The sequence below is a fragment of the Gopherus evgoodei genome, chromosome 6 (assembly GCF_007399415.2).
Source record: "Gopherus evgoodei ecotype Sinaloan lineage chromosome 6, rGopEvg1_v1.p, whole genome shotgun sequence".
NCBI classification, from domain to species: Eukaryota; Metazoa; Chordata; order Testudines; family Testudinidae; genus Gopherus; species Gopherus evgoodei.
In genome coordinates this window covers 82,460,400-82,488,227 of record NC_044327.1, presented here as the reverse complement: position 1 = coordinate 82,488,227, position 27,828 = coordinate 82,460,400, and the positions used below count along the sequence as shown (strand labels likewise).

Here is a 27,828-nt window from a genome sequence, read left to right as displayed (position 1 = left end):
GATCTGGCTAGCTATGTTGCTCCCTGTTCTGGGAGTGGGGAAAGAATTCCCACTCAGTGGGGACTGAGCCACGCTGTTTAACCTGTCCCTTCTCACAGAGAGTCACACAGCCAAGGGTTGCACTGTGCAGGACATCTGCCTTTGCTATTCAGAAGGTTCTTTCTCTGTTGGTTAACAGTCATAGAATTGCTCATGACAAAGACTGAGCAGAACCCTAGGACCAGTAGTGTTCATAAAGCAGAGGGCTCCAGGAGCTCTACCAGTGCTAACGCAAAAACTGAAGGGAAAGCTCACCCAACTCTTCTGTCTTCCCAGAGGCAGTCATGCACTTCTCCCAGCCAAGCTTCCTCATGGAGGCATTAGGTGCTGGAGACACTTATCAAAGAATGCACCATGCGTGTATCCCAGGAGGGACGCAGGCTCCCCACTAGGAACACAATCCTGTGAGCTGATGAGAGCTTCCTGAGAAATACAGTGATCTCAAATGCTCCTGAAGTCAATGGGAGTTCAGGACAATGAAACACCTTGTGGGATCAGGCCCCAGCTGCCTGCCAACCAGGGATAAACTGAATAGGGTCACTAGGTTCAAAAAGCACCAAGAGCTGATAGCTCCAAAACAGCTCTCCAAGGGATGTCAGGGAAGTGAGGCTGCGTAGACCATCACCACTGACAGACAACTGGAGGCAGAGAAATAGCGTCATTCCACTGCATCTCCATCAACTTTTTGGCAGAACTACTCACTGCATTCATGGCAAATTTTTGCTTAAAAGCTGATGATATGATATAACCTCACTTTATTATGTTAAAATAAAATAACCCTAGTCCTGACTCTCCTCCACCCAGATCTGTTGGAGATGTTTTATAGCCTTAGAGATAGAGCAACTCCCCCCTCCTCCTTGCAGCAGTTAAGGGGGGTAGGGGATACTTTTAGGTCTGCTTGAGGGGAGTGGTAGGGAGCTTGCTTGCATGAGTTGCGCACATTCCATGTACTCCTGTGTTACAGTGACAAAGGCCCTCTTGCCACTCAAACATTGGGCTTTCTATCATAATAGGCCATCCTAATTTACATGACCTGCTGAGATTTATGCCAAGGTCTGGATTGGGCCCAGAATCAGGTTACATTCTTTCTGGCAGTATCCCATTAATTAATCTGAAACGAAAGACAAAAACCAGTGTTCTAGCTCAAGAAAAGGGAAAGCTGATAAGGTACAATTTTGCCCATGTCCATTGTTAACCAGATATTCTCTAATGCCAACTTTAATATACACCTCTATCTCGATATAACACTGTCTTCAAGAACCAAAATAATCTTACCGTGTTATAGGAGAAACCGCGTTATGTTGAACTTGCTTCGATCCATCGGAGTTTGCAGCCCCACCCCCCCCAGAGCACTGCTTTACCGCATTATATCCGAATTCGTGTTATATCGGGTTGTGTTATATCGAGGCAGAGGTGTATATCTTTTTGAAAATGGCATATAAATATATATCCCAGGATCTGATTTACTGCAAACCTCAATGCAACTTACTTATGAAAAAAAGTGAACATGTAGGGTGACATTAAAGAATACAGGCTCCATTGCTCAAGCCAGGAGAATTCCAAGGTGCACTGAGAGGGAGTTTGACAGAGAAAGGCTTACGATGGTTAGGAAGACCCGCAACACCTGTGGCAGCACTGCTTCTGTCTCCTCCACCTGCGCCTGTAGCCAGACAGAGCACCAGAGCATGGATGCTTCTACCCAGATTTTGGTGTGGTTTTGCAAAGACTGTAACTTGCAATTTCCACTTACTGATATCCAGGCTGGGGGAGGCATCCAATGTGAAAGGTGCCTACTGGTGGAATCTCTCAGGCAGCAGGTGGGAGAGCTACAGAAGGAGGTGGCTAGGTTGAGGAGCATCTGTATCCATGAGCAATTCCTGGACAGTGTCCATGTGGAGACAGCTGAGGTAGCTGTCCCAGTTCACAGGACTGCTGACACCACTGGTGGAGGAGGAGATGGCTCAGGGTGGACACTGGCAGCTGGTTGCTTCTGGCAGCGTGAAGTGCTCCACCCCTGCTGTGACCCTCCCGCCATGGTAATAGGCAACTTATGCTCTTCTTGATACAGGAGAGAAGAAATCACCCAGTACAGTAAAGGAGGAGAAGCCTCGTACCCCTAAGGCTGGGAGGTCTGCTGCCACCACTGAAAATAGGAAACATAGGGTAGTGGTGGTCGGAGTCTCTCTGCTGATGGGGACAGAGGCACCCATCTGTCACCCTAACATTTCATCTCGGGAGGTATTCTGCCTGCCGGGGCCCTGTATCCGAAATGTTACAGAGGCTTTGTTGAGGATTATCCAGCCTTCTGACTACTACCCCATGCTACTCATCCATGTGCGCACAAATGATATTGCAAAGTGTGATGCTGAGCGGATCAAGAGTGACTACAGGGCTCTGGGAGTACAGGTGAAGGAGTTTGGAGCACAGGTGGTATTCTCTTCGATTCTTCCTGTCAAAGGCAGGGGCCCGGGAAGAGACAGATGCATCATGGAGATGAATGCCTGGCTGCGAAGATGGTGTCACCAGGAGGGCTTTGGTTTCCTCGACCACGGGATGCTATTCGAGAAAGGACTGCTAAGCAGAGATGGCGTTCACCTTTCGAGGAGGGGAAAGACCCTATTTGCACACAGACTGGCTAACCTAGTGAGGATTTTAAACTAGGTTCGATGGGGACAGGTGAGCAAAGCCCACAGGTAAGTGGGGAACATGAAGACTTGGGAGATGGGTCAGAAACAAGAGGGAGTGTAGGTTATAATGGCAGAGAGAAAGGAGATCAGGGCAAAACTGGGAGGCAAGGTCAAACTAGTATCTTAGATGCCTATATACAAATGCGAGAAGTATAGGTAATAAGCAGGAAGAATTGGAAGTGCTAATAAATAAATACAACTATGACATTGTTGGCATCACTGAAACTTGGTGGGATAACACACATGATTGGAATGTTGGTGTGGATGGGTATATGCTCAGGAAAGACAGAGAGGGGAAAAAGGAGGAGGTGTTGCCTTATATATTAAAAATGTACACACTTGGACTGAGGTGGAGATGGACATAGGAGACGGAAGAGTTGAGAGTCTCTGGGTTAGGATAAAAGGGGTAAATAACAAGGGTGATGTCGTGCTAGGAGTCTACTACAGGCCACCTAATCAGGTGGAAGAGGTGGATGAGGCTTTTTTCAAACAACTAACAAAATCATCCAAAGCCCAAGATTTGATGCTGATGGGGGACTTCAACTATCCAGATATATGTTGGGAAAATAACACCGCGGGGCGCAGACTATCCAATAAGTTCTTGGACTGCATTGCAGACAACTTTTTATTTCAGAAGGTTGAAAAAGCTACTGGGGGGAAGCTGTTCTAGACTTGATTTTAACAAATAGGGAGGAACTCGTTAAGAATTTGAAAATAGAAGGAAGCTTGGGTGAAAGTGATCATGAAATCATAGAGTTTGCAATTCTAAGGAAGGGTAGAAGGGAGTACAGCAAAATAGAGAAAATGGATTTCAGGAAGGTGAATTATGGTAAGCTCAGAGAGCTGATAGGTAAGGTCCAATGGGAATCAAGACTGAGGGGAAAGACAACTGAGGAGAGTTGGCAGGTTTTCAAAGGGACACTATTAAGGGCCCAAAAGCAAGCTATTCTGCTGGGTAGGAAAGATAGAAAATGTGGCAAAAGACCACCGTGGCTTAACCACGAGATCTTGCATGACCTACAAAATAAAAAGGAGTCATATAAAAAACGGAAACTAGGCCAGATTACAAAGGATGAATATAGGCAAACAACACAGGAATGCAGGGGCAAGATCAGAAAGGCAAAGGCACAAAATGAGCTCAAACTAGCTATGGGAATAAAGGGAAACAAGAAGACTTTTTATCAATACATTAGAAGCAAGAGAAAGACCAAGGACAGGGTAGACCCACTGCTCAGTGAGGAGGGAGAAACAGTAACAGGAAACTTGGAAATGGCAGAGATGCTTAATGACTTCTTTGTTTCAGTCTTCACTGAGAAGTCTGAAGGAATATCTAACATTGTGAATGCTTATGAGAAGGGGGTAGGTTTAGAAGATAAAATAAAAAAGAGCAAGTTAAAAATCACTTAGAAAAGTTAGATGCCTGCAAGTCACCAGGGCCTGATGAAATGCATCCTAGAATACTCAAGGAGTTAATAGAGGAGGTATCTGAGCCTCTAGCTATTATCTTTGGAAAGTCATGGGAGACGGGAGAGATTCCAGAAGACTGGAAAAGGGCAAATATAGTGCCCATCTATAAAAAGGGAAATAAAAACAACCCAGGAAACTACAGACCAGTTAGTTTAACTTCTGTGCCAGGGAAGATAATGGAGCAAGTAATTAAAGAAATCATCTGCAAACACTTGGAAGGTGGTAAGGTGATAGGGAATAGCCAGCATGGATTTGTAAAGAACAAATCGTGTCAAACCAATCTGATAGCTTTCTTTGATAGGATAATGAGTCTTGTGGATAAGGGAGAAGCGGTGGATGTGGTATACCTAGACTTTAGTAAGGCATTTGATACAGTCTCGGATGATATCCTTATCGATAAACTAGGCAAATATAACTTAGATGGGGCTACTATAAGGTGGGTGCATAACTGGCTGGATAACCATACTCAGAGAGTAGTTATTAATGGCTCCCAATCCTACTGGAAAGGTATAACAAGTGGGGTTCTGCAGGGGTCTGTTTTGGGACCGGCTCTGTTCAATATCTTCATCAAAGACTTAGATGTTGGCATAGAAAGTACACTTATTAAGTTTGCAGACGATACCAAACTGGGAGGGATTGCAACTGCTTTGGAGGACAGGGTCAACATTCAAAATGATCTGGACAAATTGGAGAAATGATCTGAGGTAAACCAGATGAAGTTCAATAAAGACAAATGCAAAGTGCTCCACTTAGGAAGGAACAATCAGTTTCACACATACAGAATGGGAAGAGACTGTCTAGGAAGGAGTATGGCAGAAAGAGATCTAGGGGTCATAGTGGACCACAAGTTAAATATGAGTCAACAGTGTGATACTGTTGCCAAAAAAAGGAAACGTGATTCTGGGATGCATTAACAGGTGTGTTGTAAACAAGACACGAGAAGTCATTCTTCCGCTCTACTCTGCGCTGGTTAGGCCTCAACTGGAGCATTGTGTCCAGTTCTGGGCACCGCATTTCAAGAAAGATGTGGAGAAATTGGAGACAGTCCGGAGAAGAGCAACAAGAATGATAAAAGGTCTTGAGAACAGGACCTACGAAGGAAGGCTGAAAGAATTGGGTTTGTTTAGTTTGGAAAAGAGAAGACTGGGAGGGGACATGATAGCAGTTTTCAGGTATCTAAAAGGGTGTCATCAGGAGGAGGGAGAAAACTTGTTCACCTTAGCCTCTAATGATAGAACAAGAAGCAATGGGCTTAAACTGCAGCAAGGGAGATTTAGGTTGGACATTAGGAAAAAGTTCCTAACTGTCAGGGTCCCTTCCAGTCCTAGAGTCTATGAATCTATGAATCTATGATACTGCAAAATATCTCCACACCTCAATGTTTCAAATAGCATAGGCAAAATAAGATTTCATAGCCTCATCACACTGCAAAGTGCCTTGATGTTATTAGAAAAGTACTTGATATTTTAACAGCTAGTCAACATAACTCCTCTTTCTTTTCTCAAGATTACAAGTTATGATGAGGTATATCACTGCTTTGGATTGTAATTTTCAGTGCCCAATGAGATATACAAACTATGAAGTGTATTTTATAATTAGATATTGAAAGTGTGAAACGCAATCATGTCAACAGCACTAATTATTATTATATGTGTAATAACCAGAAACTCACGTTTCTTTCTGCAAATTGAGCAAAGTATTGGTCCTTGATCCATTATAATCCATACACCGTACTGACAAAAGGAAAGAAAAGAAGGGAAGCCCCACACAATTTATTTTATTAGCTGCAGTTTTGCCATAAATCTTAAGTTTTCAGGATTTAGATTATCATAAGAGTTCCAGCTCCAGAATTTCAGCTAGTCTATATCATTGCAGCTCCAAGGATGCCTGTTTACACAAGCTGAGAATCTAGCCTTTGGCATCTAACCAAAGAGAAAAATGGCTAGCCCAAAAGCACCAGCTGCTGACAGGTAGATAAATATAGGCAGATAAATACATCAAACAGCCTAAAGCTAAAGATTTTCTGAAGTGTTTTTCCACCTCTTTGATCCGCTCCTTCTGATTCTCAGACATCACTCCTCCAATTCCAGTTCTTCTGTAGGCTAGTAATTTCATTCAAATCTATGTAAGATCTCTTCCAAAGGACTCTGCTTTGCATGAATTTATATTGCTGAAAAGATTCCCTTCCTGCTGTTGGAACATTATTTAAGAACCTTCTGGATCTGTTACGCCAAGGTTTACTCCGCACAATGGCCAGTAGAAAATGGATACCAGTAACTCAGGACCAGGTTATGCATTGACCTTATGCACATGTGCAATGGCGAGTAAGGAAGTTTATGAAGCCTCTCACCCTTGTGCACACAGTGAGGACTGGAGACATTAGCTCTGCCCCTCACACACCAGCTTTCACATGAATGATCATAAGCTGCATCACACACAAAAAAAGAAGACAATCTAGGTCCATGGGAGTTCCTAGCAAGTATTGTAGAATGCCTTATAGATGATCCAGCTCTGCTGCCTCTAACTTTATATATAGTTTGATCCAGGTCCTATTAAAGTGAATGAAAAGACTCCCATTGTCTTTAATGGAATGGATAGTTAGAAAAATGTCTCTGCTCTACAAAGTAACACTAATGGGTCTTGAAAATGATCTATCCTCAAGGTATTCTTACTCAACACATGTCCATCTTACAAAGTCTTTGCACAGCTCTAGACCATTCATTACTATTTCAGTTGATTTTCTTCCAGAATGACATGAAGAGAAACATGTTGCAGACACAATACTGAGGGCAAGGTTGGCACACACGGTTATGGTTTTATTCATTTTAAAGTTAAAGTTAAAGATTTTAAAGTTAAAGTTAAAGATACTGGATAGTTACAGATACTATCCACTTAATTCAGATATAAACAGCTCATGATTAGTTGTTAGTAATCAAGCACATTTATTTTAATAAACCATACATATATTTAATTACTATTGTTTTTATCCCGATGTTATATACTCATATTAGTTGTATTTACACATTGATTAATAAGGAATGCGGTACACGTTGCTTTTTATAGGCTCATTTATTTGATACTAATTTTTTTAGGTGGCATCTATTATATTACAGCAGCTATACCTTTATTGAAAAGTATAACAGTGCTTCACATTAGTTTAAGATCTGTTGCTTTACTGTAGAAATATCCAAGTTATTACTTTAACCAAAAAAAAAGTAGGTTTTAATTAGGTAATTAATTATTGGAAAATGTCTGGCCTTTCCCCAGAGTGCAACCAAATGATTCATCAATTCATTTTACTTTAATTTCCTCCCTTAACACTCCTATCAGGAGAGCTATTAAACTCTTCACTTGATCACAGAATCCCAGATCTGGGGCTTCTCAGCAAAAGACATCCATCTCAGATTCTTTGTGCCAAACCAACTAGTTTTTACCCCTAGTTTGAGTACGTAGGGCTTCCACCCCATATAGTTAAGAACTGTGGTTTTCTGTGGCAGTCTTGGACATTAAAATTCAAATAGTTTTCTACTATTAAAATTGTGAAGTGAAATATACAGAAGAGTGAAAGCTGTAAAGTTATCAAATATCTCATTCTAGAATTAATATAAAAATATATAACTGTAGAAGTTAATTACTAAGTAAATCTTTTTTTTCATGGGTTGCCACTGTCAGTTTATATAGCCCAATAAACACTGCATAAACAAACCTGACAATTAATTCCTGGAAATTTCAGCATATTTATTTTACACTGCTTAATCCATTCAGTTCATAATAAGCATCAATTAAAGTTAAATCAGCAAACATGGAAATGAAGAAAAACAGCAGGTTTACACTGCAGCTGATCTTAAACACTGAACTGTTTTTTTATATGTGGCTGCGGTTGTAGATTTGCATTCTACTAGCATTTGTGCGAGTGAAGCTTCATTGCTAACATTCACAAAGAATGAAATTCAGCCTTATGCAGAAATGGCTAACAGTGCAAAGCTATATATATATATATCCAGTTTTAAGTAGTCACAGCAGGGTTTACACAAGACATGAATCTTTGGGCTGACCTTCCATATGGGGTCAATTTCACCTAGAAAGGAGGAGAGGGGGAAGCATAAAGGCTACCAGATCAAGTTTATTCACATTATAAAATGTGAAATAATACACTTGCAAAAGTTTTGCACTATTCATCTGGCTCTAATAATGATCCAAAGTGAAATACAAACAAAGGAATGCACAGAATGAAAAAGTAAAACAGAGCAACATGGTGGCTCTGAACAGGTAATATTTAATCTCTGACACTTGTAATGCGTCTTTTTCTTTTTTTTAAAAGAGAGGTGGATAGCAAAACACTTCTGTTAGTTACTGCATTGTTTTACTTAGGAGGAAAAAAAATCCCTCTCTTTACTCTGAATGTCTTCCTTTGGCAAAGTTCATAGTTTTGCCACAATTTTTGTTTATTTTCCAAAAAGGCTATATTGTCCATAGCTCCCATTGCCTTTTTGGAAACCATATGTAAACACCTAAATAAAATTCACCGTATTTTCTCAGGAGCTGATCACTCTCAGCTCCAAAACCCAGGTCTCTTACTTAGCGAATATAGATTAGAGCACCCCGTCTTACACAGCATAGTTTGTTGTGGTTTAGGACTAAGGCTCCTAATTTTATACATTCAGGTTTTGGTTTGTGTAACAAAAACCCAGACCAAATCTGAAAAGTTAACTTCAGAACCAAATTTTCAGAAACATCTTATCCCATTGTCTACATTTGTGCCCCATAATCTATGATTCTATGCAACCATAAAATCTTAAATTATATGAAAAAAGAGCAATTGCACATTCCTAATTTGCACAATATGCAGTTCGCAATGCGCAGGAAGGATTTTGTTCATCAAGTGATTGCTTTTGTAATATTGTAGATAATTTTATATTGTTTTGGTTTTGTAATTTCTGCAGTGTTTGCAAAGTAATGCCTCTTTGTTTATTAAAACCAGGACACATGAAACAAAGCCATTGCACTTAAAAGAGTTCCTTAAAAAATAGCCTACATTCAATGTCAAGCCATCCTTTTGATCAAAATACTCTGGTATTTTGTGCTTTTTATTCCATGAATTGAAGTCTTGAAATTACAGGGGTCAAAGTAGAGCTAGTGAACCATTAACGGTGGATAAAATAGCAGCCCACAGGAAAATAAGCACTGGCTTACCATACATTATAAACTGTTACTGTGAAAACACCTTCAAACCACACACCAAGCTTGACACAGCAGGGTGTTTTGCATATAGTTCCTGGTCTAATTGTACTATGATTGCAGTTGATCTTAGTACTTGTCCGTTAGGCTATACAATACCAATAATTTTCAATACTATTTGAAAGCTTTCAATTCATGAAATAGAGGATTGTACTGAGAGCTCTTCAAAGACAAGGAATAAAGAGTTCCTAAGAAAACAAAACAAATGAAAATAGGACCTCAGCAGCAGCATAGATCTGAAAAGACAAAAGCTCAAAAACAAAGAAGAATGACAAGGTTACTATGTTTTCCCAAATCCCTATTACAACTCTGAAACTACGGCCACTGTGGGCTACAAATGCTAAGTGGCCAATAAGAAGTCCCCATTTTTATATAGGTATTTCAGGGATATCTATGATAAATACAGTCACCTCACATCCAGGCAGTGCTGGCATAGAGTTTTTTGGTCTTTGAATTATCAAATAAGTAGTGCAGGTAGCCCGCTGTTTCCTCCATAACCATCCTGTCAGTCACCTTGATTTATTTCGTTAATATGTCATATGAAATCCTTGTATTCTGAATCTCCTCTCTTGTTCCTGTACTTTCAAGTTTCCCTGGGAATTAAATAGTTACCCCAAAATCCATGTGAAATACTGGATAGAAAAAAGTCTCATTTATTTAGCTTTTCCCCCAGACAGAATGTATTTCTATTGCTATTAATAAAAGGACTAGATTGAGCCTTTAAACTCTACCAGGAGCATGGAGCAACACATAGGGCATTGCCCCAAAAAGAGCACTGGGAATATGCCCCAGACATACAACTTCAAGGTGCAATTCCTCCTTACCTCACTTCCATGGGGTAGAGCTGATGCATCGTATGTCAGCCTTTTATAAGATGCAGTATGATCTCCACTCTGCCCTATGCATTCAGCCAGCTCCACTGCCCAGCTGTCATAAACAGATAGCTAAGAGTTAATGTCTCTTACACCTGGAAAGAAGTATCTGAAACACCTGACCAGAGGACCAATCAGGAAACCAGACTTTTTCAGATCTGGGTGGAGGGAACTTTGTGTGGGAATCCTTTGTTCTTGGTCTTCTGTCTGACTCTCTCTCGGCTATGAGGGGATTTCTATTTCCTGCTTTCTAATCTTCTGTTTCCAAGTTGTGAGTACAGAGATCATAAAAACAATAGGGGTTATTGTTTTTTTTCTTTTGTATTTACATGTCTATAGTTGCTGGAGTGCTTTGAATTGTATTCTTTTTGAATAAGGCTGTTTATTCAATATTCTTTTAAGCAATTGACCCTGTATTTGTCACCTTAATACAGAGAGACCATTTTTATGTACTTTTTCTTTCTTTTTATATAAAGCTTTCTTTTAAAGACCTGTTGGAGTTTTTCTTTAGTGGGGAACTCCAGGGAATTGAGTCTGTGCTCACCAGGGAATTGGTGGGAGGAAGAAGTCAGGGGGAAATCTGTGTGTGTTAGATTTACTAGCCTGACTTTGCATTCCCTCTGGGTGAAGAGGGAAGTGCTTGTGTTTCCAGGACTGGAAATAGAGAGGGTGGACTCCCTCTGTTTAGATTCATGGAGTTTGCTTCTGTGTATCTCTCCAGGAACACCTGGAGGGGGGAAGGGAAAAGGTTTATTTCCCTTTGTTGTGAGACTCAAGGGATTTGGGTCTTGAGGTCCCCAGGGAAGGTTTTTGGGGGGACCAGAGTGCCCCAAAACACTCTAATTTTTTGGGTGGTGGCAGCTTTACCAGGTCCAAGCTGGTAACTAAGCTTGGAGGTTTTCATGCTAACCCCCATATTTTGGACGCTAAGGTCCAAATCTGGGACTAGGTTTATGATACCAGCATGCGGGAGAAGTAGAGACATGGCTTCCCTTACTGACTACCCACTATAAACATTTGTGTATGCAGGCAGAATACCCTCCTCACATCCAGAACTAAGATCTGGGCAGATCCTGTATGGCCACACTAGGGATTAAAAGGTGCAATTACTCCCCTATTCAGTCATGTGTGACCAGGGCCCAACATTAGTATTTAATTAAATCCACTTAAAATACCTTTCATAAAGTCATTTACAGAATAGATTACAACTCAGTGCAGTATGTTTCTTAAAATCTTTTAGCAAGTCACGTTCTTTCTTCCTCAGAGAACAGGTGTAATAAGTCTAATCTTCCAGCAATTTCTGTGCTATATTCTTAGCAGCAAAATGGAGAACAAAATTATATCCCTTCTGAATATAATTTTTTCTACAGAAAAGTTGTGCTGTCTCTCTACACCTAAGGCTTTTTAAAATTATTCCAACTGTGATAAACATATATACCTTGCTGTAAACATATTGTGACCATTTGCAATATGCATTTGAAAGAAACTTACAGCTCATCAGTTTGGAAACGAAAGAGAAAAGAGAATCTAATACACACACAGTCATAAGATGAGAACACTAGCCAACATTTACCTCAAATAGTGATTCCAAAATGCTGATCCAGAAATTTCAAAATAGATCACGTTTCTAAGATGTCTGGAATGGATTACATTTGGGAGTAAGTATAATTATGAGATCGCAATGATCATAGTTTTCATGCTGTTTGAGGAGATGCCTCACACTAACAGGGAGCAGCTCTTGACCCTTCCACAGTGGTAACTGTGATACTAACAAAGAGGTCTGGCATCATAACTCCTAACATAGCAGATACAACCATCAGATTTTCCTAAGCAGTTCTTTTAACATCAGGCATATATCTATTGAATTAATCTCTTGATCTTCATAATCATTGTTTCTAGATTTTGAGAGATACTGCATATCCTCTTTGGAAGATACACCCATTTAAATAACAAAATATTGATAGACCTCAGCATGCAGCTGAAACCCTCACCTCATGTGGCACAGTAGTGCTTTGAAGGGGCCAGACCTGACACTCGAATCCAAGCAGGCAGAGGTGAAGAGCTACCCTCTACAACCTCCAGAGCCCTGATTGATTAGACAGGTGGCAGAAAATCTCACCACAAAACTTCCTGGTACTAACCTTCTCCCACTGGAGGAGGGGATGTCACTCCTGCATAGGAGCTCAGCCCTGCCCAAGCAGGGGCAAGTAATTGGTTACAGGTAGATCTGGCTGGAAGTGTTCAATTGGATTTTTGTTTGGTTGGTTTTGGGTGGGGGGGGGGAGGAAGAAAGAGAACAGAAAATGGGTTTTTCCTAAAGGAAAGTTTTCCATAGGAACTTCTTAATCCTCTCCCCTCCACTGTTATTTGTTGGAAAACCAAAAGCACTGAAAATGGGGAGGAGGAAAAATGTGTGTGTGGGGGGGGGAACGGAGGCAGGGATTCCTCTCTTATGAACCTCAGAAATGTAGAAGTTTTCTTAAACATCTTACCAAAAACATTTTTGTTTTCATTTTTCAAGCATCAGGCTAGCTGGTTGACATCACACCTAGCAGCTATTCCACAAACCCTGCAGGGTTGGGCTGTGAGAAGACTGCACTCTATGAGTGGGTTGGCTTCAGAAACTGCAGATCCAAACATGGCCCAAGAAGAGAACTGCAGGAGAGACCAGGGAACAGCCTGAGTACTTTGCCATAGCCAGGCCAGGATTGCAGCTAGAATCAAGCCTACCCAACAGATGTCTTAAATCAGTGTGCCTGACTAGGAATTAGCTAAACCTGGAGTTAATACATGAGTGGATTTAGGAGGAGTGCATCTCTTCCTCCTCTGCTGGAAGTGGAAGGAGAGCTCCACTTCCTCATTGGTTGGGGTGGCAAGAGCTATTTCACTCATTCAGAGAAATTAGGAGAAAGTGTCTTAATCTGGCCCAGAGCTGAAGTGCCCTATCAGGACAGGCTTTAGAGTCAGCCAGCACTTAGCTAGGCAGGAGGGCCAATGGAGCAGAGCCACTGGGGACTGGGCAACTGCAGACACCATGCGCTGAGGACCTGATCTTTTCTTCTTGCATAGTCACTTACACATATGCAAAGAAAGTGCACAAAAGCAGGTGTAAATGCTACCAAATCAGAGCCACAGATGTTTAGTCATGCTACATAGGTGTAAGTGACTACAGCAGTACAAGGCAGGGGAGAATTAGCATTTTTATTTTAGAGTTTGAAATCTCTGCCTCCATTGGTAGAGGATATCAAACGCGTCACAAGGAAGAGGTCATTTCTGAGCCACCATTCTTCTTACTAGATGCTGGTTGTTGGTCTAAGAATCCATTTTATTCAGTGTTTACTCTCACCTCTGTTTCTTATCCAGTAGGTTTCTGGGGTTGCTTTAGTTGCTCCTCACCAACAGACTTCCACCACAAAACAGATTTATCCCACAACAGGCAGCCAGTGAGTTCCCTAAGTATGTTTGACTTTGTGAATTTCATAAAGAATGAAATTTCAGCAATGACTGCTATGAAGATAATAAATACATAAACAATACCTTGCTGAGAAAGCTTGAAGTGAACGAGCAGCAAAAGCTAAGAGAGGAGAACCTCAGAAAACATGGCAATATCTGAAAAGCGTAATATCTATAGACAAAACACATGGTAGAGAGATAAAGTAACACAAGTTGTGGAACTATAAAAGAATAGCCAAAGCCTGGATTAAAGAGACTGAAAGTGTGTAATGACATCAAACTGTGATAGATGCTGTCAAAGATGATAAGCAGCTACACAGAAAAATACAACTGTTTTAAGACACCTTTTACTTTCAATTTGCACATGTAAACTTGGTTTATAAAACTCTATTCCAAAATCATCCCAATATATTGTCCATAATGGCTGCACCATGGAGGAAGTATAAGGACTGAGGTAATCAATGGGCAGAAATCACTTATTTTCCAATTGCCACAGTAATTCTCCCTAATTTTACAGGGTTGAGGCAGCTTCTTGACAACAACAGAAAAAGTAGTTTTATGGTGATTTTTGTCAGTCTCCTGGCACAAAAACAACTGGCCAGAAAATAAGAATTCTTTTTACTGAAAAATTTCAATGGTTTGGAATTTGATTTTGTTCTGTGCCAGTACAAAACACAGGCCTATTAGAATTTTTCACAAGTGGAGAAATACATCCACCCCAAGGTACCTAATAGACTAATGGTGGGGTCACTCACCTGCATTGTGGCAGATCCAGGTTGTGCCTGATTCAGAGCAGGGACTTGAACCTGGGCCACACACATCCCAGCTGAGTCACTGCACTCTCTCTTGCCCAATTAATATTTAATTATTTATACAAAGTGAAACAGGCATGACTGAGATAAAAACTGACTTCATAGGCTGGTGGTTAGGGCACTCCCGTGGGATGTGCAAGATGCAGGTTCTCTGCGCCAGATGAGGCAGAGCAGCCACATAGTCTCCCACATCGCAGATGAGTGCCCTAACTCCTGGGCTATCAACTGCTCTGGGATGGGTTTGCATCTGTCTCCCTCACTCTCATACCCAAAATCTTGCTGCAGAAAGTTTCTGTTTCAACTTAAAATGAAATAAAATAAAATAAAGCTTTCATCGAAAAATTCTGAACCAGTTCTACTCACAACTGAGTCCTACATAGAGAGGCAGCTCTTAGCATGCCTACTTCTTACCTTCTATCGGATGCCATTCTCTGACACTAGCCAACCACTACATTCAAAGCAGGAAAAGGGTACTGCCCAAGATGCAAGAAAGCTTTTAAAGTTTTAAAACTACTTTGTGACCTACTTTTTGCATTACAGCAAGGCTATAGTTAAGACTGTGCAGGCATCTCCATTAAAACCCGGAAGAAACATTTTAATAAGCAGTTTGGGATGGGGTGAGAGGTTTAGGGGGCACTGTTCATTAGCTTTTGAGTTTCAAGAAAACCTAAGAAACCTCAAAGTTTTGTTGCTCCTGATGCAATTTTTAGCTCCTATAACTGATTGTTTTGAAATATGAAGTTTAGTACCCTATGATCTAACCCCATTTGCTATTACACCAACTGAGGATCTGACCTACAGACAATGTATATGGATTATAGCTGCTTTAATACATTTTTATAAGGATTTTGTATGATAATGTATTCCACTCTGAATAGATTCTATAATAGCCAGCTTTGAGGTAATTACATATTCTAATTGTGTCTAATAATTTGCTTATAGCCACTGAAGGTCAGTCTGATTTTTCCATTTTTGAAATCTGAACTATTTTATAGGCAAAGAACATGATATATATCACGATGATTAACTATTTATACTACCGTAGCATTCAGAGGTCCCAATGCACAGTGCAAATGCATACAAAGACATAATTTCCTTCCCCAAAAAGCCAAGATTTCAAATATCCTCAGCCTTGCAACTGCCAGTTCTATTGCTGCTTTACCAGTACTGAAGAACCATGCTACCATCAGGGTACCACTGGGACTAACTGCCTTCTTTTCCTGGCCTCTCCCCTATGCTAGTGGTGGTATAGAAATTGCTATGACAGTTGTATACCACCTGAAGATTCCCCTATGCTGGCTCTCCCTCCCAGCTGCTAGCCAAACCAGCTTATGGCTTCTATCACCACTGGAGCAGCATGAAGGATCCCTTTGCCCCTGTAATATCTGTTCTGGTTCAAGTCTTCTCCAGTATCTCAGATGATTTTGGACAGAAAAAAATTAGACTCCTACTTCACATTCTGCTCTCCCCAGTTCTTGGACGAAGTTTTAAAGCTGAAAGAATTTAGTACTGTCTGGATGCTCACCCCATGCTCTCAAACCTCCATGTGCAGTCTGACACTATAACTAGCCAAGCTTCAAGCATGCTTCAAGCATACCTCAAACATGCCAAAACTGACTCTCAGTACAACATCAAGCCCTATGATCATCTTCTAAGATTTCAGCACCACTCTTGGCTCTTGGGCTTGTAAAAGTTTGAGTTTGCTGTTCTCAAAGAGGCATGAACAGTAAGTAAATTAGAAGTGGTAAAAGAATGCAACCCCACACCTGGCCAATGAATTTGTAAGAGAGCTCATGCATCTTTCTAAAGTAAATTATTCCGGACCATTGTAATCATTTCAATACAAATTCCTCAGGACCAGAATCCGATGCTGTTATTCATATTCAGTAGAACTTTATTCTCCGAGTGCTCCCATGAAGTCAGCAAGACCATTTATGGAATAAGCTTCTTATTCCAAGGTAAGGAAGGGTATCAGAATCTGGTCCCTAATGGCAAGAGATTTACCTTTGAAGCAACTTTCAGAGCGCACTAAACTCTCATGAATTTTAACTGGTTGATAACTGTGCTAGTTGCTACAAGACCAGCAGAAAGGGGCACTTCAGTAAGCATTTCTGCAAATGTTGACTTTGTTACACAGCCTCACATAAAACATCATTCAATTTTTAGTCTATAAGGTGCCACAGGACTTTGCTGCTTTTACAGATCCAGACTAACACGGCTACCCCTCTGATACTTTATTTAAAAGGACTCTTAAAAAAAAAAGAGTCCCCATTGGAACAATGCATGGCTGGACATTTGCTACTGTCCAAAACTGACAAGCCTTACATTATTGCACCCTGTTGCATCTGTTATATGCTAAGGGCTACACCAGCAGGCACTGGAAACAAATTTGAATACAAAGGTAATCTGTTAAAGAACAGTGAGAAACCACTATGCCAGGTCACACTGTCAGCTGTTTGTAGAGAAATGGATGTTGTCTACAGATGCAAAAGGTTCACTGAGACATAAAACAGGAAAATCTTAAGGAGTCTCTGTGATGTTTTCAGTCTTCCAGTGTTGTTAGATTTGAACAATCATGTTCTTCTATTTACCTCTGATGTTTCTCAGCACTGCTGTACCATGCTGCTCATTCCAGCTATAGCAGCAGGCTTTAGAGAAGCTTCCAAGCACTGGATTAAATTATGTTTTTGCACTGTAACAGAGAAAAAGCACCATCTTTTGAAAAAGTTTCTTGGAGGTTTAAATATATCTTCTCAGGCTCCCCAGACACAGACAAAAAAGCTTGCAGACTTTTTTGGCAATGCCAGCGTCATCTGTTTGCTAAGCCTCTGTGTAAAGGCTTCCCATAATCTCTGAACAGAAACTGTTTCAATGCAGGGGCATTACACAGATCAGTGTCTATTTCCCACAAAAGATCTACCACATGAGTTGAATTTACTGAGCAAGTTCCTTTTGAAAATATGATTTAACCCCCCCCCCACATAATTACAGTAATTGTTAAATATTAGTGTAAAGTTAAGATGTGTCTAATCAACCCTTTTCCATAAGGTAGTCCTGATGTCTAATTAACTGTTTGACCACATGATTTATTTCTGGGTAGTGATTTATGTCTGTCTGTCTAAATAATCTCCACTGACACTTCTAACACCTACTGGTGAGGATGCATCTGATTAACAGCCCATTCTCAACACAGATCAGTACCATGAAGTCTTCTTCATAGTTTTCTTTTGACATTCATCAACATTCTGCTTAAATATTTATTAAATTTTTAATCGATCTTGGTTTATCCACAACAAGAGACAATGAAACATTGAAAACATCACATATGAAATTTTTTTCTATAATGTATCTCTTCAACATGTTACTGAAATTCACAAAAGGACACAAAATCATCACAAAAAGATCATAATGAAATACCTTACAAGCTGTTTCTAAAGTTACTTAAAAAGTAAGCTTAAACAGAGCATTTCAAGTGTTCAGATCATTTACATTCATTTGTGATCTTTGACATTCAAAATATAGACACAGAATTTTAGTCACCATTATAGGGAATAGTTTGCTTACAAGATTTCATAAGACTACTCTTCATTCTGATTAGTTCCTAAAAAGCATGCAAATCAAACTGATATCTCTGTAATGCTTCTATGGACAAGAGATAATGTTTACTTCATCATAAATCATCCGTTTCTTCAGTGTGGCTGCTGTCTGTTCAATAAATGACACAACATCAGATTTATTTTGTTCAGGTTTCACCAAAGAACAGCAGCAAGAAATGTAAACCCTTTATTGTGGTTTAGAAACAAATATCAAAAGAGCCAGTAACTCCCTTTCAAAACAATTCATTCACATCTTCTTGAAAGCTAAATGCTATAAGAAGCCGCTCCACATACATATATATATAGCCTAGTTTCCACATATATTTGCATATAACATGTATCTGAAGATCTAACCACTATGCCAATGTACATATGATATTAAAAAATTGGCCAGAGTGGACAAAATAAAATGGAAGAAAAATCAGTTTTTTTATTGTGATGACCAGTCTATTCCATCATTATTATTATGTATTATAAATGATTTACTATACAACTGTGCTAGTTAAGTATAAACCTGCTGCATAGAAAACTTATCATAAACATACATTTTTAAAGACAATATGAGTTAATAGCAATTGGCATCACAATTTGATCTCTCTCTTTAGTTTTCAGTACTCATATATAAAAACTATAAGTTGCTTTTGTATACCAGTTAAATGATTTCCAAGGAAATCTAACTGTATATTAACACGCAGATGCTATAAGAATAGAAGAATGTAATGGTAGACCAGCAACACAGCTCATTAACTACCGATATTACTTAATTTCCATCTGTAACTGGTATTGACCTAAAGGCAAAACAACACAGAGCTGATCACTGTAATAATGGCAGCACTGCATAGTTTTTTTATTGTGAAAGTTGATATTTATTGAGAAAGATGAAGCTTAACAAAGCATAGAAGAAGTTTGGGATTGTTTGAAAACTTTTTGGAAGCATTATAAGTAATTGTAACTCTTACAACCTTCATAATTTTGAGAGTGCCTATTACAGTGTTATGCCAGAGAGCAAAATTAACTTAGTGTAGTAGATCTGTTTAAGAACAATTTTATTTAGTTTTACCATGTTATGAAGACTCAATACAATTTGCTCTTATCACTGCATTATAAAATAACTGGAAAATATTTTACTTTAACAATTACAATTCAATTAATTATGTAAAAATGGGCAAACTTGTCTCTACAAGGTATGTTGCTCTGTAGAAAAATAATGATATTCATTTAGTCCTCCAGTTGCTTAAAAAAAAATCCTCCAGCTGTAACTAGAAGAAAAAGGCTTAGATGTATACCAGGCAGTCATGTACAATTCCAGTGCAGAGTATTTAAGACATGTCTAGACTTTGTCAGATATAATACCTTTTGCTTAAAAGACTTTAGACAGAAATTGCAGGTACAAGGACAGATTGCATAAACTATCACAGGCTTGCTGCAACTGTATGAACATTATTGGATTTTGAGAGCAACCCATAGCAATGAATAATTTAAGAGCTAATAAAATATTCAATTTGACTGATGCATTGGTTTAATTTTAAAATAAAAATGATTAATGAAAGGGGCCAAGTCTAAATGTTAAAGAAATTAGCAAAACACATGCTCAGCTAATACTTTCTCTACACAAGTCTGACAAAATCGCATTTCTTTTTTTAGTGCATCTCAATGCATTAACCCTTATCACATGGCCATTTAGCCTATGAAAAGAAAAATCGGTTGGATGCAACGACACTGGTACCAGGTTCGCGCTGCGTTTATAGGCTGGGGACTATCTGAGGAGAAACTCATCTTGCACAGGCAGCTATTTGCAATGATGACCCCGCAGAAAGCTTTAAATTACAGTAAGAGATGAAAGTGGGGGAAAGTACCATTTCATTGTCGGTTCCTCCACTTAAAAGACAGACAGTGCTAGATACTAGGGAGCGGGCAGCTGCCAGATCATTCTCTGTGGGGACTTGAAAAGCAATTCTAGAATCAGCCTCGACGACCAGCTGCCCTTTGCTGAGCTAGCCATAGTCCTAGCAGTTGCTGAGTTTGGTGCCCTGTGCGTGTTACTGGGTTGAGAGTCTGATTCACGGAGCAGCAGCAGCAGCATTGGCAGGGGAGGTGAGTGAGTGTGGGTGAATGACCGCAGCCCAGAGTTCCCAACAAACGGACTGGGCTGGGCGGCAGCAGCAGTTGCTGTATCCAACCCTTCCCTGCCTCCACCCAAGCAAGGGCTGCCCATCTCCACACCGATGGGACAGGCAGGCGTGTGGTTCACGCAGCCACCCACTCGCTCCTTGTCTCACTGCTTTAGAATCATAGTGCGGAGACAATCAGTGCAGAAAACAGCACTGGGGGGGGGGCTAGGAGGAAAACCCCTCGTTGCATCTGGGAAGCTAACTAGAGTGGGTTTCACTCCATCACCTTAGAGGAGGCTGCCGATTGTGAACATTATACTAGGAAAGGCACCTGAGAGCCTCACGTGCACATTGCCTGACTCCCCTGGCTCCTGTGGGCTAGCCTAGCGGTGAGGGTGACGAGGAGTTTCAGATCGCAGCCCCTGCTCGGCTCAGCTCAGAACTGCTTTGGGCGAGTACCTCCAGCTCCGTATAGGGGAAATGGCCTGGCAGACACCTTTTCTGATCGGGGGGAACTCTTCCTTGGGGCTGCAGCCAGATAGGGATATTTCAATCAAAGCCGGCACAGTGGGAAGCTTTTTTCACATCCCTTTAGCTCTCTTCTCTCTCTTTTGAAAACTGAACAGAAAGGATGCTTTAATTTGCCACAGAGAGCGCCTCAAATTCTGGACCAAACCTCCCTTGTCGCTACAAACTTGAATACACCGAAAGGCAGTGCTTCATATTTCCCAGTATCCCTCCTCTCCGAGGCGTTCCCATGAAGATCAGACCAAGCCTTCACTGGCTTTGCATTAAAAAAACCCAAACACCTCGTTACTTTATTATCCCCTCTCGCATCCTTAGGTCATTAAGAGCCTGACAAGATGAGCTCCTGCAACTTTTACAACAGGAGCGGTGAGGATGAATTAAAAACCCATCGGATTAAGGAGTGTGGTTTATTCCCACATTTCAGATGGAGAATGTCCTAGTTACAGAGCCAGTCAAAAAGGAGACAGGCGTTCATTAGTAGAACGGTATTAAAGCCCTGAATGTGTTTGCAAACTGGTCAGCATTTTGCTGGATCTTCAGCACCGAATTAACATCCTTAAAAAATGAAGGGGAAAATGTGGACAGCTCTGTGGATATTAAATCTTCCCAACCTCTCATCTGGATTACATTTAAACTCCCACCGAATCCTTCCCACTAATTAAGCACAGTTACTAAACAGAACATGTGTGCAGAGGCCAGGGCACCTAATCCGACACACAGACACATATTAAAAAACACCCACGTTGTCAGTTTTGTATTATTCACAGCTTCCAATAGTTCACGTCTCTCCCCCGCCCCCCAAGATCGCCTGCGTCAATTCTCACTCCCCCACAGCGCACTTCGCTTCTGACTTTGGGATCACTTGGCTTCGCCGTGGCCCCACGGACACCCCCACCCTCCCCACTGCCCTCACGCCCCTCCTCACCTTGGGTGATTTTCGGCCCCCCGAGGCTCAAACAGAGCAAAAGCCAAGCGACCAGCAAGCGGCTCATGGTGATCCCTTTTCCTCCCCCAAGGGGCAAGCCCAGGCAGGGGGGTTCGTTTGGAAAGGAGGAGGAAGAGCGGGGGGATCCTTCCACCAGGCGACTCAGCGAGAAGATGTCCTCTTCCTGGAGCTTCCTTGGAATAAGGCTAATTCTCTTGCGGGTGGCTGAGTTCTGCCTCTTCCCCTACTAATAAGATCCCGGAACTAGGCAGAGCAGCTCACAGTCTGAGCGCTGCAAGTCCATCGCGGCTCGCAGAGCAGGGGCTGGTCCGGCGATGCGCTCGGGAGCAGGCTGCGTGTGTGGCGCTCCCTCTTGTCTGCCAGTGGGCTGGTGACAGCCGCCTCCTCCGGCGCCTGCTGCTGCAGGGGCTTCTGCCGGGAAGGGAACAATGAAGGGAGAGAGGACAGAGCCCTGCTGACTGGAGAGCGCACTGTATACAAACAGAGGCGGCGTGCCTCGGAGCGGAGAGCCACCTAAGATCCCTCCCCCGCGCACTCCCCTCCCCCTAGTCCCTTCACTGGCGTGGCTCCTACTGCTGGAAGAGAGCGAGAAGACGACACACAAAGAGAGATGAGCACAGCCACGCCCTGGCACCTGCTCCACCCTCCACCAAGAGCCCCGCCGCAGCCCCCGGGGCTGGAGGACTCAATGAAAGAAAGACAGCTATGGAACAGGAGGGAGGTGGTGGTTTCTTGTAGCTGGCCTGGGTGGGCTTTATTTTCCCAGCCAGTGTTTGGTAACTTTGCAATGAAAAGCCTCACCCATGTAAAAGCTTGCCAAGGCTTCCTTGTGCTGGGGGAACTGTTCCCCTCGCCCCCTAATGGGTCACTGTTAGATTGTGCAAGTGCAAAGAGAAACAAATGTTTGCTGATTTCCTGCTGCTCCTTCTCTAGGTGAGTTCAGGGCACATGAAAAGTTCCCAGAGGCTGAAAGGCTCTGCCCCTTGGGAGGCAGTCAGTGGCAATGCAGGCTTCATTGCAATAAAATTGAGTGGTGGCAGCTGAGGTCCATGGGACAATGGCCAAACGAGAGGAAGTGCTCTCCTGGCAATTCAGAACTCACAGTAGGTAAAGTTCATCAACAGAACAGCATGGACAGTGCTAGTCTGCCCCTGCCAACCGCAATCCTGATGGCAACCTGTTTCCACCCACACTTTGGCAGACCATCTGAATCAGAAGGGGACTTGATTCAGCACTATTGAAGTTCAGTGTCCATGTCAAAGCAGTATCTGGGAGCTTGAAGACTAACTGTGCACACTCCAGAGTCCTCTTCTGCCAGGGAATTTCCCATAGGCTACCAGTTAAGTTGGTAGTTACCAAAACAAAAGTTGTGTTGGATTTTGACTGAGGTCAACGGACAAACCACTTTAAAGGTGCACTGCTTGAATAGCTGAACATTCTATGTTTTTTTGTTTGTTTGTTTTAAAATCTACTTAGAGGGCCCCATTCCTATGGCTGAGTGCTTCACCATTTTAAATACATTTACCCTCACAAATCCCTATGAGATAGTGGGGAGTATTTTAACAGATAGTCTCGCTGTGCCTCCATTCCCTAGGTCAGAGCCTAGGGGAAGTCTGTGGCAGACTAGGAAACAGAAGCTAGGATTTTGGAGATCTATCATCTGAACCATCCTTCCTCTCTTTTCCCATACTCTGAACCATCCTCCTTCTCTAGTTATCAACATGTGGTGTAATGGACACAATTTAATTAATTCTGTGGGAGGCTGGAAAGATCTTTAGAGGTTTTAAAACAACTGTTGATTTTATATACCTACAATTAATGTTATAGTCAACACAAGTATCTTCATAGTAATATTAGTTTGAGTATTAATATTCTGTTTTATTTACAGATTATTGAAGACCCTTGGGTTAGGAAAAATTCCAAGATATTTTAAGAATACATATGTAAGTCTGAGTCCATGACAAACGAGTTTGCTTCACAACAATCATAAAATTAGAGATGGAAAAGACCACTTTAGTCATCTAGTCCATCAGCTGCCAGTTCATGATAGTCTCCATTCTTTTATTTTGTAGTGTTTGTCTAATTTTAAATGCCTGTAAGCAGTAGGGCTTACAACTGCATCCCTTACAAACTATTTCCCATTTCTTAGAGATCCGTATCAGAACACTTTTTTCTGATTTTAAATAAAATTAATTTCATCCCATTAAATTGTCAAAGACACTTAATAAGTGGACCAGGCCCTATTCTTTTTTGTTTAAAAAAAATATATATGAAGCCACCAGAGTATTAACACACATTTAGATAGTGCATTTCATCCCCAGAATCCCAAAGTACTTCAAACACTTTATATATATGTGTGTGTACAAACACACACACAATCACTTCATCCATCACTAAAACGCAAGCACCTCTCTGGGTGGGATGCAGCAACTGTTTAGCAGTGCACAGCAAAACTACACTGCAGTTTAGGGCAAGAAATGAAGAAAAATCTTCTCTTCTACTGTAATGAGGTTCTTAGACAGTCGTCATCACAATAGCATCTCAGCACTTTCCAGAACTGTGTTCAGCATAGAATATTGTATCAATTTGCAAAATGCAGGGAGAACTGAGGTGAGAGGAACAGAGTTATCCAAACTGGAGTTTGGCCAAGATACAGAAGATAACAGTTATCTGTCCTGACCTCCATGATTCAGTACTGGATCACTAATAATACAGAGAAGACTGTTACCCAAGGACTAGTTTGGGTCTTCCTCAAGAGAGGCTTAAGGAAAAAGAAACCCTTGTGTGGTGGTGTTTCCCCTACATCAGAAAGCAAGGTTTGTGCCCCTAGGGAACAGACCACATGTCTGCCCTCAGGACCTGCTGAAGAGTAGGGCCATCCATGAGGAGTTCCTTGGTAAGGAAGCAGCATAGTGACCTTTCCCCCACTGACATATAGGAGAAACAAAATCCACACACAGGTCCTGATTCTGCATCAATAAAGTCAATGGGAGTATTGGGGCACAATAAAATCCTGAACTATAAAACATCACTTCTACAGCAACTTATAATTCCTTTGGCAACTCCAATATCTCCTACAAGAACTAGCTATATCTGTAACAAGTGGATTTTGGAATTCCTTTAACATTGCTACCTCTTCTCAGTTTTGTTATAGCATTTCAGGGAAAAGCTGAGTTTTCTGATAGCCTTCCACATGTCTCTGTTTTTAATGCAGTGTCTCCCAAGACTGGTGCTGGCTTGGCTTCTTATCTCTTATTTTACAAGTAACAATTCAACCTAAAGTAAGAAAAATGTAAACATAAAGCAAAATAAAGCTATATTTACGCAGCAAAGGTTCATAAGAAACAAAGAACAATACTGCATTTTGTAAACTTTCTTACAAAAGAGAGTCACTCTGTTGGATAGTCTAACAAGTACACATAAATGTGTCTTCTGTAACCTTAACACTCCAACAATCACTCAGGATTTTGAGCCTTTCCTTGACTTCAAAAGACTTTGGATAAATCTGTATTATCTTAAAAACAAACATTCTCCAAAGTATTTTCTCCTCCAGAGTGTTCTGCAGGATACAAGTTCCTTTCTTTATAGCTCACTCATCAATTTACAAGCAAAATCCAACTTTCTCTTACAGTAACCAATTTAGGAAGTAGGGTGGTCCTGTGGAGAGGGCATTGGAGTGGGAGTCAGAAAATAGTGGGTTCTGTTCCTGGGCTCTACCACTAACTTATGCGACTTTAGACAAATCATATACTCATAAGAACGGCCCTGCTGGGTTGACCAAAGGCTCATCTATCCCAGTATGCTGTCTCCCAATAGTGGCCAATGCCAGGTGCTTCAGAGGGAATGAACAGAACAGGTAATCATCAAGTGATCCATCCCCTGTTGCTCATTCCCAGCTTCTGGCAAACAGAGGTTAGGGACACAATTCCGGCCTATACTGGCTAGCAGCCATTGAATCTATCCTCCATGAATTTATATAGTTCTTTTTTTAACCCTGTTATTGTCCTGGCCTTCACTACATCCTCGGGCAAGGAGTTCCACAGGTTGCCTGTGCGTTGTATGAAGAAATACTTCCTTTTGTTTGTTTTAAACATGCTACCTATTAATTTCATTTGGTGACCCCTAGTTCTTGTGTTAGGTGTTACTCAGAGACTTTAAGGTGAGAAGGGATCATCACGACCATCTAGTCTGACCTCTTGCACATTGCCAGCCACCAAACCTCACCCACCCACTCCTGTAATAACCCATAACCTCTGGCTGAGTTACTGAAATCCTCAAATCTTGATTTAAAGACATCAAGTTACAGAGAATCCATCATGTACTCTAGTTCAATTCAGCAAGTGACCCGTGCCCACACTGCAGAAGTGTGGCACCCCCCATCCCAGAGTCTCTAACAATCTGATGTCAAGGAAAATTCCTTCCTGATCTCAATGTGGTGATTACTTAGACCCTGAGCCTCTGGAAAAGAGCCACCAGCCAGACACCTGGAAGAGAATTCTCTGTAGTATCTCAGAGTTCTCCCCCTCTAGTATCCCATCCCCAGCCTTTGGAGATATTTGATACTAGCAGTTGTGTTTGGGCCACCTGCTATAGTGGGCTACCTCATCTAACCATCCCCTCCATAAACTTACCAAGCTCAGTTTTAAAACAAGTTAGGTTTTTTTCCTCCTCTGCTCCCCTTGGAAGGCAGTTCCAGAACTTCACTCTTCTGCTGGTTAGACACCTTTACCTAAGTTGACAAGAGAGAGCTCTCCCATCAACTTAATTACTTAAGTCTCGAAGAGTAGTGGTATCTATGTTGGCAGGAGAAACTCTCCCACTGATGTAGAGCTGTCTACGCTGGTGCTTAGGTTGGTATAACTTACATTGCTCAGGGGGTGGCTTATTCACATTCCTGAGTAACATAAGTTATACCAACATACATTCTAGTTTAAACAAAGTCTAGGTGCCACCATAATATTATATAAATAAATAAATAGGAAACCCCACACCCACACAACTAACAGCTTATCTTTATCACCAGCTAACCCATCTCTACATTTTAGAGCTCTTTCAATAAGCAAGAATATAACCTGTAAATTACCCTGCTGACATCTTTAGAGAATCTCAGATACCAGCTTTATTCTAGAAACCTCATTTATTTTAGGAGTTAGCTTTATCAGTCTACCATCCAACTACTGACCAGATCTGAGACTGCTTAGCTAGTGAAATCAGAGAAGCTCAAAGCCTGAGGTGTGCAGCTCCTAATTATATTACAGCCTCAATTATAATTAAGGATATAAAAAAGCAGCTACTGCAGTTGGGTAGTAATTTTTTCCCATAATGTTTCTAATATGTATGTACTTTGTGCATGGAAGGATTTTTCATGTCATACATCATTCACAACTTGCTGCATTGATTTTTTAAAGTACTCGATACATACTTGCCTTAGAACAAAGAAAAGAAAAATATATATAATAATTTTAGCTATCTGCCTATTGCCACCTCTGGAACACGGCCCCGGGGGGTGGGTGGGTGGGAAATCATCCTTTTGTCAATGCCCATATAGGATCTAGTCCTACTTTTCCCGCACATACAATATTTCCAGTTAAATCAGCATGAGTTTTGGATGCACAAGGCATGGAAGATCCTTCCATCCCCAAACATTTATGGTTCAAAACAAATGTCCTGTAATGCCAAGTCAATCAGAAGACAGGTAGATAAATGCCTGGGGGGGGACACAGCAAAACATAGCTGATGCCAAAATATAGATCTTCTCTTCCTCTCCCACCCCCAATTTGCAATCTCCCTTTCTGACAATGTATAAGGAGGAGGTGGGAGGTCTTTATGTGACATTGTCAATATCATTATAATCACATTTCCTTTCTCCTCCCAAACCAACTTCCGCTGTCTAAATAGAATGGGTACACTGCAAAGTCCATTATTTGGCTAAACATTTGAGTGGGTTAAAAATTAAACAAAATAGGTCTTTCCATCTCTAAAGGACAGAATATAAAAGAGACCGTAAAGAAGAAGAAAGCTATTCAGGCCAAAGTGTGGAAGTAATGGTCTAATTCCAGCTGAAATAATTTTCTGTCTA

At 41.2% G+C, this 27,828-nt stretch overlaps 1 protein-coding gene across 2 annotated transcripts in view; it reads right to left on the bottom strand.

Annotated features, from left to right (window-relative positions):
• Positions 1-22,263, bottom strand: part of EDIL3 (EGF like repeats and discoidin domains 3) — a 442,715-nt gene extending 420,452 nt beyond the window's left edge. For both annotated transcript variants that reach the window (XM_030567391.1, XM_030567392.1), the window contains exon 1: positions 21,729-22,263. In XM_030567391.1, the coding sequence (XP_030423251.1) occupies positions 21,729-21,795 (67 nt within the window). In that variant the 5' untranslated portion in view covers positions 21,796-22,263. The remainder of the gene's footprint in view (positions 1-21,728) is intronic.
• Positions 22,264-27,828: the final 5,565 nt, after the last annotated feature.